General features: G+C 42.5%; 2 protein-coding genes across 2 annotated transcripts; both read left to right on the top strand.

The window, feature by feature from the left end:
- Window positions 1–9,091: 9,091 nt before the first annotated feature.
- LOC145794011 (zinc finger BED domain-containing protein DAYSLEEPER-like) lies at window positions 9,092–13,273 on the top strand. The gene is made up of 5 exons (XM_082876934.1): window positions 9,092–9,664; window positions 10,056–10,574; window positions 12,532–12,619; window positions 12,887–13,001; window positions 13,048–13,273. Exons 1-5 carry the CDS (start codon window positions 9,092–9,094, stop codon window positions 13,271–13,273), a joined length of 1,521 nt encoding a protein of 506 aa, XP_082733060.1.
- Window positions 13,274–13,347: 74 nt separating this feature from the next.
- Window positions 13,348–14,543, top strand: LOC145794010 (zinc finger BED domain-containing protein RICESLEEPER 1-like). The gene is made up of 3 exons (XM_082876932.1): window positions 13,348–13,672; window positions 13,822–14,144; window positions 14,235–14,543. Exons 1-3 carry the CDS (start codon window positions 13,348–13,350, stop codon window positions 14,541–14,543), a joined length of 957 nt encoding a protein of 318 aa, XP_082733058.1.
- Window positions 14,544–14,779: the final 236 nt, after the last annotated feature.

Raw genomic sequence — 14,779 nt, 5'->3', positions numbered from 1 at the left:
AGATTAGAAGGTAACATAGAGATATTTGAAGAACATGCAACAGAGATTAAATCTGCCATTATTATAGTAGCTTCTTGCAGATTTGTTACAGTAGCTTCTTGCAGATTTGCTGCCTTTACTATATCTTGTTGAAGATACAATGCTCGGAGGAGCTCACAAGGCTCTAATACCATAAAAGGATTTGGAAAATATCATATTCTCATTCAATGAATCTAGAAAATACAATTTGATGATACAGTAATGATGGTAAGAGGGGTTGGACTGATCCACGCTTTTCAAACCTAATGTCCGAATGACCAAGCCCACCAGAGAACCTGCACAAGAGTTCAACGGGGAACGGGGAGTCCCCCAGCGAACCCTCCGACGAACAAGTTAGAGAGAGAGAGTGTGGAGTATGTAGATAGATTAGAGATAGAAAAGCTTAACCTTCTTCTTGTCTTCAACGTTTGCTTATATCCTTTGGTAATCATTTCGTTGTCCCTTCCGACCTGTCACCTTGGCCAAAAGTCTATGCTGTAGCTTACCTTGTTCAGGGTGAGGGCGTGCTGTCCCGACGGAGAGGTGTTGTCGTAATAAATGCAGTGAGGGGCTACATTAATGGCGATGTGCAGTGGCAATAACTTTGCAGATCTTTGTTTGCTGATGCGGCTTGCCCTTTACCTGCCATGTGTCTGAATATCATTGGTCCTTCATGCCATGTTGACTTCCAGATGGTGCTGGGCCTTATCAGTTGGGTTATGTATTAGGCTCTAAGTGGTGGGCTTGAGTTGTTCATGGTGGGCTGTAGCCTTTATGGGCCTACCCATGTCAGTAGTCCTCCATTCCCGAGTGCAGCTTTAGTCCAACGAAGGGAATAATGAAGAAAATGAGGATGGCTAGAGATCTGCAGGAGGGGGGCCGACCGATTGGAGTGATCGAGCCTAGGGGATGATCAGGAGGAGAACCGACCGCGGGGGGTCGCCGAGTGGAGGGACCGACCAGGAGGAGGGCCGACCGTGAAGGGTAGCCAAATGGGGTGACCGACCACGAGGAGGACCGACCACGAAGGGTAGCCGAGTGGAGTGACCGACCACGAGGAGGGCTGACCGCGAAGGGTAGCCGAGTGGAGTGGCCAACCATGAGGAGGGCCAACTGCGAGGGGTAGCCAAGTAGAGGGACCGACCATGAGGAGGGCCGACCGCGAGGGGTAGCCGAGTGGAGGGACCGACCATGAGGAAGGCCAACCGTGAAGGGGGAGGTGGCAGGGGCGGGGCTCGAGAGGCGGCGAGTCACGTGGTGACTTGAAGTGGAAAAGACAGGGTAGGGGAAGGGTGCAGTGAATCGTGGTCATACACGTGTCATCATCTCGTGGTGGGGGAGGTTAGGCGTTGGGCTAGAGATGAAACGATAGGTCATAATGGGTGTTGAAAAGACAATTTTGGCGGATGGTTGAAAATTTTTCAAACTAGCGGCAATTAATTGTGACCCCTGGAATACAGGCAAGCCTTGGGCTTTTGGGATTATACATTTTACCTACCTTTTTTTGAAAAATCAAAACATTCCAAGTGTAGACTCATTTGTTGCAAGTGATACACCCTTGTGACATTTTTTGAACTTTCTTGCGCTCGCATCCGAAGCCATTCCCAGACACACGACAAAAATGGCCCAAAAAGAAGCTAGAACTGCCAAGGTTGATCCACTAGAGGACGATGATACTGTGGAGTTGGCGGAACAGTATAGGACAGAGAGCCAAATGGAGAGAGTAGGGGGGCCGGTGGGACCGCCACGTTCGTTGACATTGATGGCGGCTTCGAAGCCAATCAACCAGGTTGAGCCAGATCACTGGCATACAAAGGCCGACAGGTCGACCGTTACTGCGGGGGAGTTGGAGGGTATGCGCAAAAAATACCAGGTTCCCGCAGAAGTAGAATTGATGCTACCAACACCAACGGTGAGGCCGTCCGACCCCCGGCCGGGGGAGTTTGCCCTCTACAAGGAGGCGTTGAAGGGCGGGTTAAGGTTGCCACTTCCGTAGGTAGTAGTGGATGTCTTAAACAGACTAGAAGTGGCGCCAGGTCAACTAATGCCCAATACGTAGAAGATTGTACTGGCCTGTGCAAGTGCATGGCCGAAAGCGAACGAGGGGGCAACTATGACAGTAGACGAGTTTTTTGCGTGATACAAGGCCTCAGGCCAGCAAGAAACTTGGGTCACTTTGCAGGCGGCGACAGGGAGAGGTCTGGTGGCGGGGTTGCCGTCATCAATTAAGGGATGGAGGCCGCGGTAGTTCTACGTGTCTGTAAACGGGGGAGTGGGGGTGCACACGGTGTGGAGAGTGCCTACCAAGTCTGTGGAGCCAAAGCTGGGGGCCGCAGCGGAAGAACTAGAGGCAAGAAGAAAGGCCTGGAGGGACAATGAAGGCGTCAAGTGGGACGATCTCTTCCAGCCGTCCACTCTGTTTGCTGCAGGATTGGGCCCTCAGCCGACCGGTGGAGATCTGGCACCGGAAGAACTAGAGGCAAGAAGAAAGGCGCAGGAGGCGGAAGATCAGACCATTTTTGCCAGAGCTGAAAAATTCAAGGAGGTGCAGTTAGGCCCACCACCAAAACCGGTCGCGAGGGAGAGAATCCGACTACGCCCCAAGTCACTGGGGGAAAAAGACTTGGGCAGTTTTGAGCCACGACTGCCCCCTATGGACCTAGTGAAGGAAAGGGAAAACAAGGAATGAGAGGTCTTGAAGAAGAAGAAGAGGAGGAGGGTTGCCCCTGAGGGGGCCTCAGATGCGCCTGGGTCGAAAAAGGCTAGGTTGAGTGGTGAGGGCATTCCGATGGTGGAGGAGGGAGGAGAGAAAAGGTGGAGGCTACTCCAGAAGTGGTGGTTTCCCCAGAGGCGCAGGGGGAGGAGAGTCAGGGGGTCCCAGAGGAAGTGATGGAGAGTGGGTCAGCTGACCCTAAGGAAGTGATGGGGCAGCGGCCCTAGGGGGTCCCTGCGCCTCAAGGAGAAGGGGCTAGACTGATGACTGCAATCTATTACGCTCGTGTAGTGTCTGGGTGGCTGGAGGGAGAAGAAGGCCCAGCTAGGGCGGCTGCAGATCGCCTTGTGGGGATTGTGGACGATACAGCCGTGCCCTCGGTGGCCAGGTTCAATGAGGCTGAGCTGCTAAGGTGGTTGTGCTCTGCCCAAATGGAGGTAACGACCTTAGCAGGGGCTTTGCTGAGAAAGGCGGCGGCTACGAAGGTCAAGTCGGAGGATACTAAGGCCCAGCTTGCAAGTTTTAAGAAAGAGAGTGCAAGCTGGAAGAAGGCTGCGCAAAGCGCGTGTGCCAGGGTTGGCAGGAGGCGAGAAGGAAAAAAAGATGGAAGTGTTGGCGATCGTACAGGGCAATGTTGCCGACCGTGCCCAGGCTGAGCTGTTGGCGGTCAGGTTGGAGCTAGAGGACGAACGTTGCAGGGTAGTGTCGCTCGAGTTCCAGCTGGCTGGCGAGCAGAAGAAGCTGGGGGATGCTCAAAATGCCTACACAGTCGCCAGCGAGCGGTTTGAAGAGGCAATGATCAACAATGAAGAACTGCGCGCCCAGCAAATCAAAGAGAAGGATGAAGCAGATGTAAAGATTGCTGGGCTGCAGAAGGAGCTGAAGGATGAGCGTGTTGGGGCAATGGAGGAGAAGGCAAGGTTGTGGAAGGAGTTGGATGATGAAAAAACCAAGGCAGCCTCTGAAAGGGCAGCATACCCCGATCTGTGCATTGCAACAGTAGAGCAGTTCAAGGGGTCTGCTGAATTTCAGATGGCAGTCGATGTCGCGGTCGCCAGCAGCTTGGTAAGGGAGGTGTCTGGGGGGGCGGGCCCGTCGGGAACGACCGCTGGGGGCAGGACTGAAGCAGAAGTTATTGAGAGCTTCCAGTGGTCGGACTTCTACAAACACGAAATGGCTGAGTTCTAGGACAGTGGCTGGAAGATGTTCAAGCAGAAGGCAGAAGAAATATTCCCAGACTTGGACCTTAGCGGTGTAAGGATTGATGAAGACGACGTGGCCCAGACCCCCCTAGATGAGGGCATTGAAGAAGAAGACCTGGTGTCAAGTTAGAAGGAGTAAATGGCTGTGTTTTTGTTTTGTTTTGTTTGTTTGTTTGTTTTTTTTTTTTTTTTTTTTTTTTTTTGTGTGTGTGTGTGTGTGTGTGCTTGTGAATGACTGTAAGAAACTTATGTACAAGTTGGTGAATAAATAAAATTCTGAGTCTTGTTTTCATGCTACTGCTTTTGTTTGCGTATCTGAAATGAATGAGAATGGCGACTTGTGTAAGGCTTATGTATAAATTATTGTGAAGTGTAAAATGCAAGGAAAACTCAATGTAGAGTGAAGTTTAACTTGTAAAAAAAATTCAATGCAGAGTGAGGGTGAGAAAAACTCAATGCAAAGTGAATTTGAGAGAAACTCAATGCAGAATGAATTTTAACTTGTAAGAAAAATTCAATGCAGAGTGAGTGTGAGAAGAAACTCAATGCAGAGTGAATTTGAGAGAAACTCAATGCAGAGTGAATTTTACTTGTAAGAAAAATTCAATGCAGAGTGAGTGTGAGAAGAAACTCAATGCAGAGTGAATTTGAGAGAAACTCAATGCAGAGTGAATTTTAACTTGTAAGAAAAATTCAATGCAGAGTGAATGTGAGAAAATATGGCCACTGTGCTTATGATCATGAAGTCGCAATGGTGGATTCGGCCTGGCTGGGGGCTTGAAGTAACTTAGTCTGGCGGTTGTTTCTGTTGGGCTCAGTCCTTTGCCTCTGTTAAGGACGGGTGTCCGTGAACCGGCTAAGTCGTCCCTGACGTATTAAGGTCTCGACCTGATCCTTGAGGTTAACACACTCATCGGTGTTATGGTCATAGTCCTGGTGAAAACGACAATATTTGGACTGGTCTTTCCGGTTGGAAAGGGTTCGCGATAGTTGGGGCCATTTCAGGGGGTAGTCGCGCTGGATCTAATTGAGGACTTGTTCCATGGGGGAGTTTAGGGGGGTGTACTGCTCAAACCGACTGGGCGGTCGGGCTTGGGCCGACCGCTCAGTTCTGGGGAGTCGATCAGTGTATTGGGTATTTCTGGTGTCTGGATCTTTTCTCTTTTCTCTAGGGTTCGGGTTTTTGGTTATAGGATCTTGCCGGGCGGCTAGGGAATCTTCAACATTCATGTATTTTTGGGCTTTGGAGAGTAGGGCTGCCATGGAGGTGGGGGGGTTTTAGAGAGGGAGAAGAAAAAGAAGAACGACCGTAGTCCGGCCATGAAAGCTGTAAGGATGACCTTATCATCGTTTTTCGCCACCTGCAAGGCTTTGATGTTGAAGCGGGTAACAAAACTGCGCAGGGACTCCCCCTTGGTCTGGCAGATGTCGAGGAGTTGGGTTGCCAAACAACGTTGGTGCTGGGCTCCAATAAAATGACTGAGGAAGGAGTCACTGAGATGTTGGAAAGTGGAGACGGAGTCTGCTAGTAACTGGCTAAACCACAGCCGAGCTGACCCCTTCAGTGTCACGGGAAAAGCTCGACACATGATCTCATCAGGGAATGCATGGAGGATCATGAGGGTTCTGTAAGTCTCCAGATGGTCGACTGGGTCCGTCGTACCATCAAAAGAGTCGATGGTGGGCATTTTGAACTTGGAGGGTAGAGGTTTGTCCCGGATGGAGGCAACAAATGGTGAATTTGCTATGGTAGAGGGTTTATGCTGGATGTTCTGCATGACCCCTTGGAGTTGGAGCTTCATGGCTCGGCGTTCAGCGTCCCAGAGAGGGATGTTATCACCGCCGGAAGGGAGCGGGGGTTGGACACTACTGGCTTCCCCTTCAAGGGTTAGTGACAGGACCAATGGATGCGGAGGTCGGGGTGGTGGATTTATATTAGGAGGAGGAGGCTGCAAGCCTTCCAAGTTGGGTAGATAGGGCTGCGGGATAGTATGGCTCGGGGCTCGTTCTTGGTTGGGCGGAATATCTGGAGGTGGTGGAGGGGGCATAGGAAGGTTTCTTTGGAGTACAGCATTTATCAGGGCTTGGTTTTGCTCGGCCATGCGGTTAATACTGTTAGTGAGCTCGATAAAATACTGTGGTAGGTCGGCGACATTTTGGTGAGAAGCCACGGATCTAGTCGTGACCATACATTTTTATGGGTATCAAAAAAGGGTTATTGGGACAGGGTCTCCGACGGCAATGAACACAACTGGCGCGAGGAGCAAAGTGTTCCCACAGACGGCGCCAACTGATGATACAGTAATGATGGTAGGAGGGGTTGGACTGATCCACGCTCTTCAAGCCTAATGTCCGAATGACCAAGCCCACCAGAGAATCTGCACAAGAGTTCAACGGGGAACGGGGAGTCCCCCAGCGAACCCTCCGACGAACAAGTTAGAGAGAGAAAGTGGAGTATGTAGATAGATTAGAGATAGAAAAGCTTAACCTCCTTCTTGTCTTCAACGTTTGCTTATATCCTTTGGTAATCATTTCGTTGTCCCTTCCGACCTGTCACCTTGGCCAAAAGTCTATACTGTAGCTTACCTTGTTCAGGGTGAGGGCGTACTGTCCCGACGGAGAGGTGTTGTCGTAATAAATGCAGTGAGGGGCTGCATTAATGGCGATGTGCAGTGGCAATAACTTTGCATATCTTTGTCTGCTGATGCGGCTTGCCCTTTACCTGCTATGTGTCTGAATATCATTGGTCCTTCATGCCATGTTGACTTCCAGATGGTACTGGGCCTTATCAGTTGGGTTATGTATTGGGCCCTAAGTGGTGGGCTTGTTCATGGTGGGCTGTAGCCTTTATGGGCCTACCCATGTCACAATTGTATCTCCTTTTATACAGAAACTATAACTACCTAACTCAATATACTAACTAACTAACTATGGTTGTGTTTATATAACTTCCTAACAGATTTATTCTAACCACCACAAGTGGATTGTAACTGTCTCAATTTCATACACGTGCTCAGCTCTTGAGTGTTAGCAACAGATGGCCTGTATATCTTCTTGACCTGTAGCTGAGGTTTGAACTGCTGCAACTGGTGCTAGGGGTGTTTGCTAATCGGTTTTGTGCGGTTTGCGGTTCGGTTTTGACCCGTCCGCATCTATGCGGTTTGGGAAAAAGTCAAGCCGTAACCGCCCGCAGTGCGGTTTGCGGTTTGTGCGGATAGGGTTTGCGGATGTGCGGGCGGTTGCGGGCGATTTGCGGTTTACACTTTTTTCTTTAAAAATTAATTTTTGAGTTTTTTTTTCCCATCGGATTTAGGCATCAGATTCATTTTATATATTTGTGATTATTTGACAACAGTTTTCCGATTAGTTTACAAATAGAAATTGAATATCAATGCATTAAATGAAAGTACCTAAAACAAAGAGACCCTACACTAGCATTTTTCTCATGAAAAAAATGTATATCGATGCATTAAAAAATGTATATCAATGCATTAAAGGTTGTACGCAATTAGAATTGCCAGTTCAGTAATCAATAATCAAACTAGAAGTTCCATCGACCACCAGAAGTAAAATTTTATTATAAAAAAGTGGATGAGTCACCAATGAAAATATATAAGAAATCAAGTTTAGGATTTGATAATTCTACGGCATTAAGAAAGTTAAAAAATACTTAAAAATAAGGATCCTAGTGTCATAGAGAACATAATGGGGCTCCTGTTAAAGTTACAAAGTTGGTATACAAAAAAATAATAATAATAACAATAATAATTAAAGTGCGGGCGGTTTTTGCGGGTTGCGGGTTTAAACTGCGACTCGCCCGCAACTCGCAAATTTGTCATATTTCAAACCGCATCCGCCCGCATTATGTTTGCGAAACCGCCCATTTATATGCGGATTGGGCGGGTTTGGCGGTTTGAGCGGTTCGGATAAACCGTTGCCCACCCCTAACTGGTGCAACTGGTGTGACTCTATCTTTGTTGACTTGAGTTGATCTGTCTCTTGTGGCTTGAGCTGATCTGTCTCTTTTGGCTTGAGCTGATGTAGCTTAACATGCTCTTGAGATATTGTTTAATATTGTGAATAGTGTAAAAAAATGACCAGTAGCTGAGGTTTGAACTGCTGCAACTGGTGCAACTGGTGTGACTCTGTCTTTGTTGACTTGAGTTGATCTGTCTCTTGTGGCTTGAGCTGATCTGTCTCTTTTGGCTTGAGCTGATGTAGCTTAACATGCTCTTGAGATATTGTTTAATATTGTGAATAGTGTAAAAAAATGTTACGTAAATGGTGAGAAGGGTAAAATTTGTTTTGAAATCAATGATAAGTGTCTTGAAATTAGTGAAAGGTGTCTTCTGTTTGTTCTTCCTTTCTTTTGTCTTTTCCTTATGCCCAGGCGAACTTGTTAGCAAGACCCTTCAAGAAATGTAATAGGGTTCAAATTAAAAATAGTATAATCCCACTAAGGGATGGCAGGATTTAAGACCCACTTGGCACTTGGGTTTTTCTCTCCTTTCTTTTTGGGGGAGAAAGAAAGAAAAGAACGAAGAGAGGGAACAAAAAGAATCAAATAGTGGTTAGATGGATGTATTTCAATAATACTTTTGTGATTAAATTTGGATGCCAAAAGTTGGATAATGTCACCAAAGGAGTGGGCCCCACCTTTCATGTATTGCATCTATGGATTGGTGATGCATCATTTGGTTGTCAATGTTTTGTAGCCACGTTTGGCCACAGTAGCATTATTCATATTATAGTCCTAAAAGTAGGCATATAAATGGATATGTGGTTACATTACATGCCATTATTGTTTTTAGAATTTCCAAAAAATTAATGAAAACATGTATAATACGGTTGATGTTTTTGTTAAAAACAAAATGGATGTAATGAGTACTTGCAAATGCAGATCTACCAATGAATTTGTTGCAAACGTAAACCATTTTTTTATTCTATTGCTAGTTCGATACTAGAGTAACTAAAGTGAGTTTATCTAAAATACCTATAATATGTAATTGTTCTAGTATTTTAGAGTCTATCGTTGCATATGAGAATAAATTAATATGACTCTTTTACATTGGCGTGTTTAGGGTGTTTCATTGAATTCCGATGATTTTAATCACGAAACAATGACAGTGATGTCATCTCGTGGTCTGCAGATAACATAATGAATCTCAATGACGATTTGGTCAACGAAGAAAAAGCCCGCCTAGCTCTCACAAAGGTTTTCTGCTCTGAAATGTCACCACCCAAGGCAGTTGAAGCTAAAGATTTTAAGGAAATTGTACAAATGCTTGACCCTCAGCTTCACGTTAGTTTTGATTTTGTTAGACTTTGGTGCCTCAAATTTTTTAAGGAAGGGAGAAAGAAAATTAAAGGGACTTCAAGGAATTTGGATGGGCAGATCAGCCTCACTGTAGACATACTGAGTTCTGCAAAACCTGGCAAGAGTGGTTCTGATTATTTGTGCCTAACAGCTTATTTCATTGATGATAATTGGGAGATGCAAAAGTGGATTCTTAATTTCACTTGTGTTGGGCATCAATCACAAGCTGCTCTGCATGAAGTCATTCTAAATTCCTTGAAAGAGTGGGGCATTGAGAAAAAGATATCCACAATCACTATGTCAAATAGCAGTATTTATGATGAAACTATTGAGATTGTTAAGGATCACATTCGCGGAAAGAAGAAGTTCCCACTTAATGGTCAATTATTTCGAGTGTGTTGCTGCAGTGACATTGTCAGTCTCATGGTGCAAGATGCAAAATAAGGAGATAAGTAAAATTGTTGACAGGTTTGGCAGTATGTATTCATTTAAAGAACCGGAGGCTTCATGGTATAACAAAAACAACCAGGTAAAAGAAGCTTCACTACTACTATATTCTGGAGGTACATTTTCTTACAGATATAGGGATTCCAGGAATGATAAACCATCGGCCAAGGAATTGAGGAAAGTCCATAATATCAATAGATAAATAGACAACATATATGGCATAGTGTTTCCATTATTTGGAATGGGGTATTCAACTGCTAACATCTATCTCCATCATCTTCAAGAGCTTCGGGCATACTTCATTAGATGCTCCAGGTCAAGTAATGTTTTAACTAATGTGAATATGTAATTGCTTCAGTCGTATAGCAAGTATATGAACAATATGTACTTGCTACTGGCAATTGCTTCAGTGATGCATCCTCGCTTCAAGATGAAATACATAGAATTTTCTTCTTTGAAATTTAAGGGCGATTATAGCTACTCAAAGGTTTTGAAGGCCGTGCACAAACTTTACAATGATTATGTGAAAATGGAGAATGATTCAAATGGCACTTTGAGTTTGTTGCAAGAGTACAAATTGTTCCTCCAATCTTCTAGTTCTAGGCAGGTCAAGTCAGAATTGGATTTGTATTTGGAGGAACCTATCATAGGGTGGAGCCAGGATTTCAATGCATTGACTTGGTGGAAAGCTGCAAGCTCCAAGTATCCTACGCTCTCCAGGATGGCCCGTGATGTTTTGGTGATACCAATATCTGTTGCTACTTCTGATAAAGCTTTTTATACCCAAAAAAGAGAAGCTGATGAAGGCATGATTTCCTTCGGGCCAGACTTGATGGGTGCAGTGATGTTTTTTCGAAGCTGGTTTGTGAAGCACAAGGTTTTAGGGAACCAAAATTTGCACAAAAATGAAGATGATATGAAACCAGTGGTGACAACGCTTGTTCCACCCAAAAAAGAAGAAGCACAATTTCATTGGGCCCAGACTTGATGAGTGCAGTGATGTTTTTTCGAAGCTGGTTTGTGAATCACAAAGACGTTTTAGGGAACCAAAATTCTTTGCCCATAGGGAGCGAAAATGTTTCTCACTGATGAGTAATTTAGTGATGGTCCCTTCCTTGTTTGTTAGGCTACATATACTATCATGAGCCGTTTTGGTTCTGTTTTTGCTGTGTTTTTTGTTTTCATTTTCTAGAAATTAACTTTTTTGACTAGTTGTTTCCAAAAACTGTTCTCAAGGGGAAAAAAAATCTGAATACAAACCAATTTCTAGAAAACATTAGAAGTTGTATGTGAATTTACAAAAACTATTTTTGCACAAGAATGAAAACAATATGAAAACGATGGATGTCTTCAAATATTTCATTGTTTTTGTTTATGAAAACTTGAAAATTGAAAACAAAGATAACAAAAACAAAAAATCAAACAAGACCTTGTTTTCCTCTCTTTTTTGTTTTTGTTTTTTTGTTGTGTGTGGACTCCATGGTTTTTTTTTAGAGGGATGGTTGATGTCTTGAAACAGGTGAAACTTTTTGGCTACCTGCTGCTGTGATGTCATGAAGCTTGTGATTCCTTCTCGTTAGGCTGGCAATGGGAATCAACTTGGCTGAGGCAATGCTATTTGGTGGCATTTATTTTGGTCACTGAAGTCAAGTATCAAAGGAGTTTTTTTTTTGGTTAGATTTAATGACTATATTTGAACAGGGCTTTTGTAAATAGTTGTTTCTGTTTTGTGGTGCTGAACTTGTATGAACTGTTGGCCGTATTGTTGCGTACTCTTGTTTGTCACTACTCCTTTTAACTACCGTAGTATTTCTCTTTGTTGCTGCATGATCATTAGCCTTAAATGATTATCATTTTATTTTTATTTTTTTAAAATTTAAATTTTGAAGTTAAAATCTATTTTTTTAAAGTGACCTATTTGTAAGAAAATTTCTCCAACTGCGATTTCTTCTTCTTTTTATAAATATCATTAATTCATAATAATTTTAAGTATGACAAATTGTTATTGTAGAATAGAAGGTAACATAGTATTTTTTTTTAAAAAAAATATATGTTTTTGACATAAAAAAATAATAATAAAAAAAGTTAAATGTTCGTTTGTTAATAATTAAATAATAATAATAAATTAAAATTTTAATAGTAGATTATATATTTTTTAATATACTTTTTATATATTCAAATATATTTTTATATGGTATTAAAAACTGAACGGCTCACACTCTCGTGATCTTCAACTATCTATATGGTTCATTATACTCACTTACAAAGTAATCACAACTGTAATATCATGGCTCTCATTAGGCAAGTGAACGGGGTTTGTTTGGGATGTATTAAATTAATATATTTTTGAATTTTTACGAAAAGATTTATAATGTAATAAAAAAGTAATACGACCTAAATAAAAAGTGATGTAATCGAAATAAAATGAGATAGGCTAAAGTAAATCATGTTTTTTTTTTTTTTTTTTTTGATAGGTAAGTCATATTATAAAGTAAATCATGTTAAACATGGCCTTCCTAATTTTCCCGCGCAAATCATTCCCCCAATATGACTCCCAATTCCCAAAGCACCTAACAACAAGCCCTGATTCTCTCTCTCTCTCTTAAGCAAGCGTTACGAGCCAATCACTTTGAAATCAGGTTTGGTTGTTGCTTTGCTAGCCATTACAGATTGATTTCTATCAAATGCCTGTTTAGTTGAGATTTTGCTTTGTTCTATGTTTGAATTTTTAATAGCTAGGCCTCAAATTTTTTTTATTTCAATTTTGTATTTACGTCATCACTTTATATTATGTGTGTGTTGAATATTGTTGTTTTTGATTTGATACAATGCAGAACCGAGAAATTGATGATAATGCTTGTATGAAAAATAGGAAAAATTACTTTGGTAATGAAATCAATGGAGTTGATGGTGTTGTTAATGGTAATTTCTTCTTAAAACTAATTGTTTACAATTTTATTTTTTTTTTGGAAATGTTATGCAATATATAAGTTGCAATTTTTAGTTCAATGCCTCCATGAAAATTGTTAAGAAAAAGGTTTGGATACTTTTGAGAGAGCATCACAGTGACTCAATTTTTTCTCTCATCAATGAGTTGGATACTTTGAAATGCCAAACAAAACCTATTGCTTGCCCCAATACACTCATAGTCATTGGATCATGTGAGAATCTCAAAGCATTACCCAACAGCTGTGAATGTTTTGAAACATAGTGATTTCAAGACAGAGGATCTCCTGCCCCTTTACTGTTACTTTGGCTTGATGCTTCTACATAACTATCTCAACATATTGGTTGCTTTCATCAGGTAAGAAGCAGGATAATGAAATTGACGATGCTGATGGTGTCTAAAGGAACGATAATGATAATCATTATGATTGGGATTGGGATGCTTCTGATGATGAAGATGATGATGGTGATGGTGCTTCTGTATCGGACACTAAAATCAGTATCGACACTGTTGTGGATGCTGTTATTGACTTACAGAAAGGGCGGCATCAATTGGCAAAGTTCATGTGCTTGGAACGGAGGCTACAGATTGTTAGTCTCATGGCAGAGTTTTTCCATGGTTTCCACTAGATTATTCTCTCAAAGATAATTGCTTGCAAATTTATGAGGAAGATAAATCGAGGGTTAAGCATATTTTAACCAATATGGATGGAAAAATTAGCCTTTCAGTTGAAAGTTTGAGCTATGTCAAGCATAATGGGTCTACCTGTGAGTTCATGTGCTTAGCGGCACATTTTATTGATGACAAGTGGAAATTAAAAAAGTGGGTTCTTAGTTTTCAGCCACTTTGGGCTGAGAATGATGATTGCCTTGATCAGGCCATTCTGAAGTCTTTGAAAGATTGCCACATCAAGGGCAAGATAGCTGGTCGCACTTTGGCAAATATCAATGTCTATGACGAAGTGGTTCAGATTCCTAAAGATAGCGTTCAAGAAAAGAAGAGGCTCCAACTTAACGGACAGTTATTTTGTGTGAACTGTTGTGCTGAGATGTATACTCTAATGACGGAAGATGCATTTAAGACTTCAGAAAAGATGCATTTAAGGAGATATCTAACATCATTAGAAAAGTTCGTTGTCTAATCTCATGGATTTATTCACCTCGATGGGATTACACAGCCTTCAAGCTAAAACAGGCTTTAGATTTGGAGTTAAAGGGAGAGTTTTCTTCACAACATGTGCGCGATAATTATGATATACCATCTACTGATGAATGGAGGAAAGTCAAATGTGTTTATAAGCTGGTTGAAATTGCACATGATGTAGCTAAGTCATTATTTGAAACGAAGTATCCAATTGCCATCATCTTTCTTCATAATCTTCAAGAGCTTCGGGGAACTTTGTGTGACGAAGCCATCAACTCAGATAGTTTCACCAGCAATGTGGCGAAGAAAATGTTACAGAGAATTGATAAATACTTGAATGATATGTTTTTGGTTTTGGCAATTGCTTCCATCATGGATCATCGTTGTAAGATGAGATACATAAAATAACTTTCCTCTAAATGTGAGAGAAGTGATGGCAACTCGCAGAGTACTCTTGTTTTGGATGCCATTTGTGGCCTTTATGGTGATTATGTGAACAATGATCTTGAAAGAGAGCACTCTATGAGTGATTCAACTTCTGATGACTCAGAAGAGGAGTTACCAAGTACCCCATTCAGAGGTTCCTGTGATTCTAACTGGTTGCAAGAGTACAATCAGTTTACTGAATCTAATAGTCAGCCCCCGAAGTCAGACTTGGATTGGTATCTTGAAGAACCTATCTTGCCTTGGAACCAGGATTTCAATGTGTCGAGAAGGTGGAGAGCTGAAAGCCCCAACTATCCCATCCTCTCCTAGATGGTCCGCGATTTTTTGGCCATTCCAATGTCTGTTGCTACTTCATACGATGCTTATTACACAGAACGAAGAGAAACTGATCCACATGCCATTTTATCCAAGCCAGGCTTAAGGAATGCCTTGATGTGCACTAGGAGCTCGGCTGGAAGGCTCTGAGACAATTTTTTTTGGGGTAAAATTGCTCATATAATTTCTTACACTTTTCTTAGCAAATACAATGACCCTTTTCCAATTTA

The sequence above is a fragment of the Camellia sinensis genome, chromosome 6 (assembly GCF_055761805.1).
Source record: "Camellia sinensis isolate YWXY chromosome 6, ASM5576180v1, whole genome shotgun sequence".
Taxonomy (NCBI): domain Eukaryota; kingdom Viridiplantae; phylum Streptophyta; class Magnoliopsida; order Ericales; family Theaceae; genus Camellia; species Camellia sinensis.
Note: the sequence above shows the minus strand (reverse complement) of the source record. Positions and strands in the feature narration are given on the sequence as shown.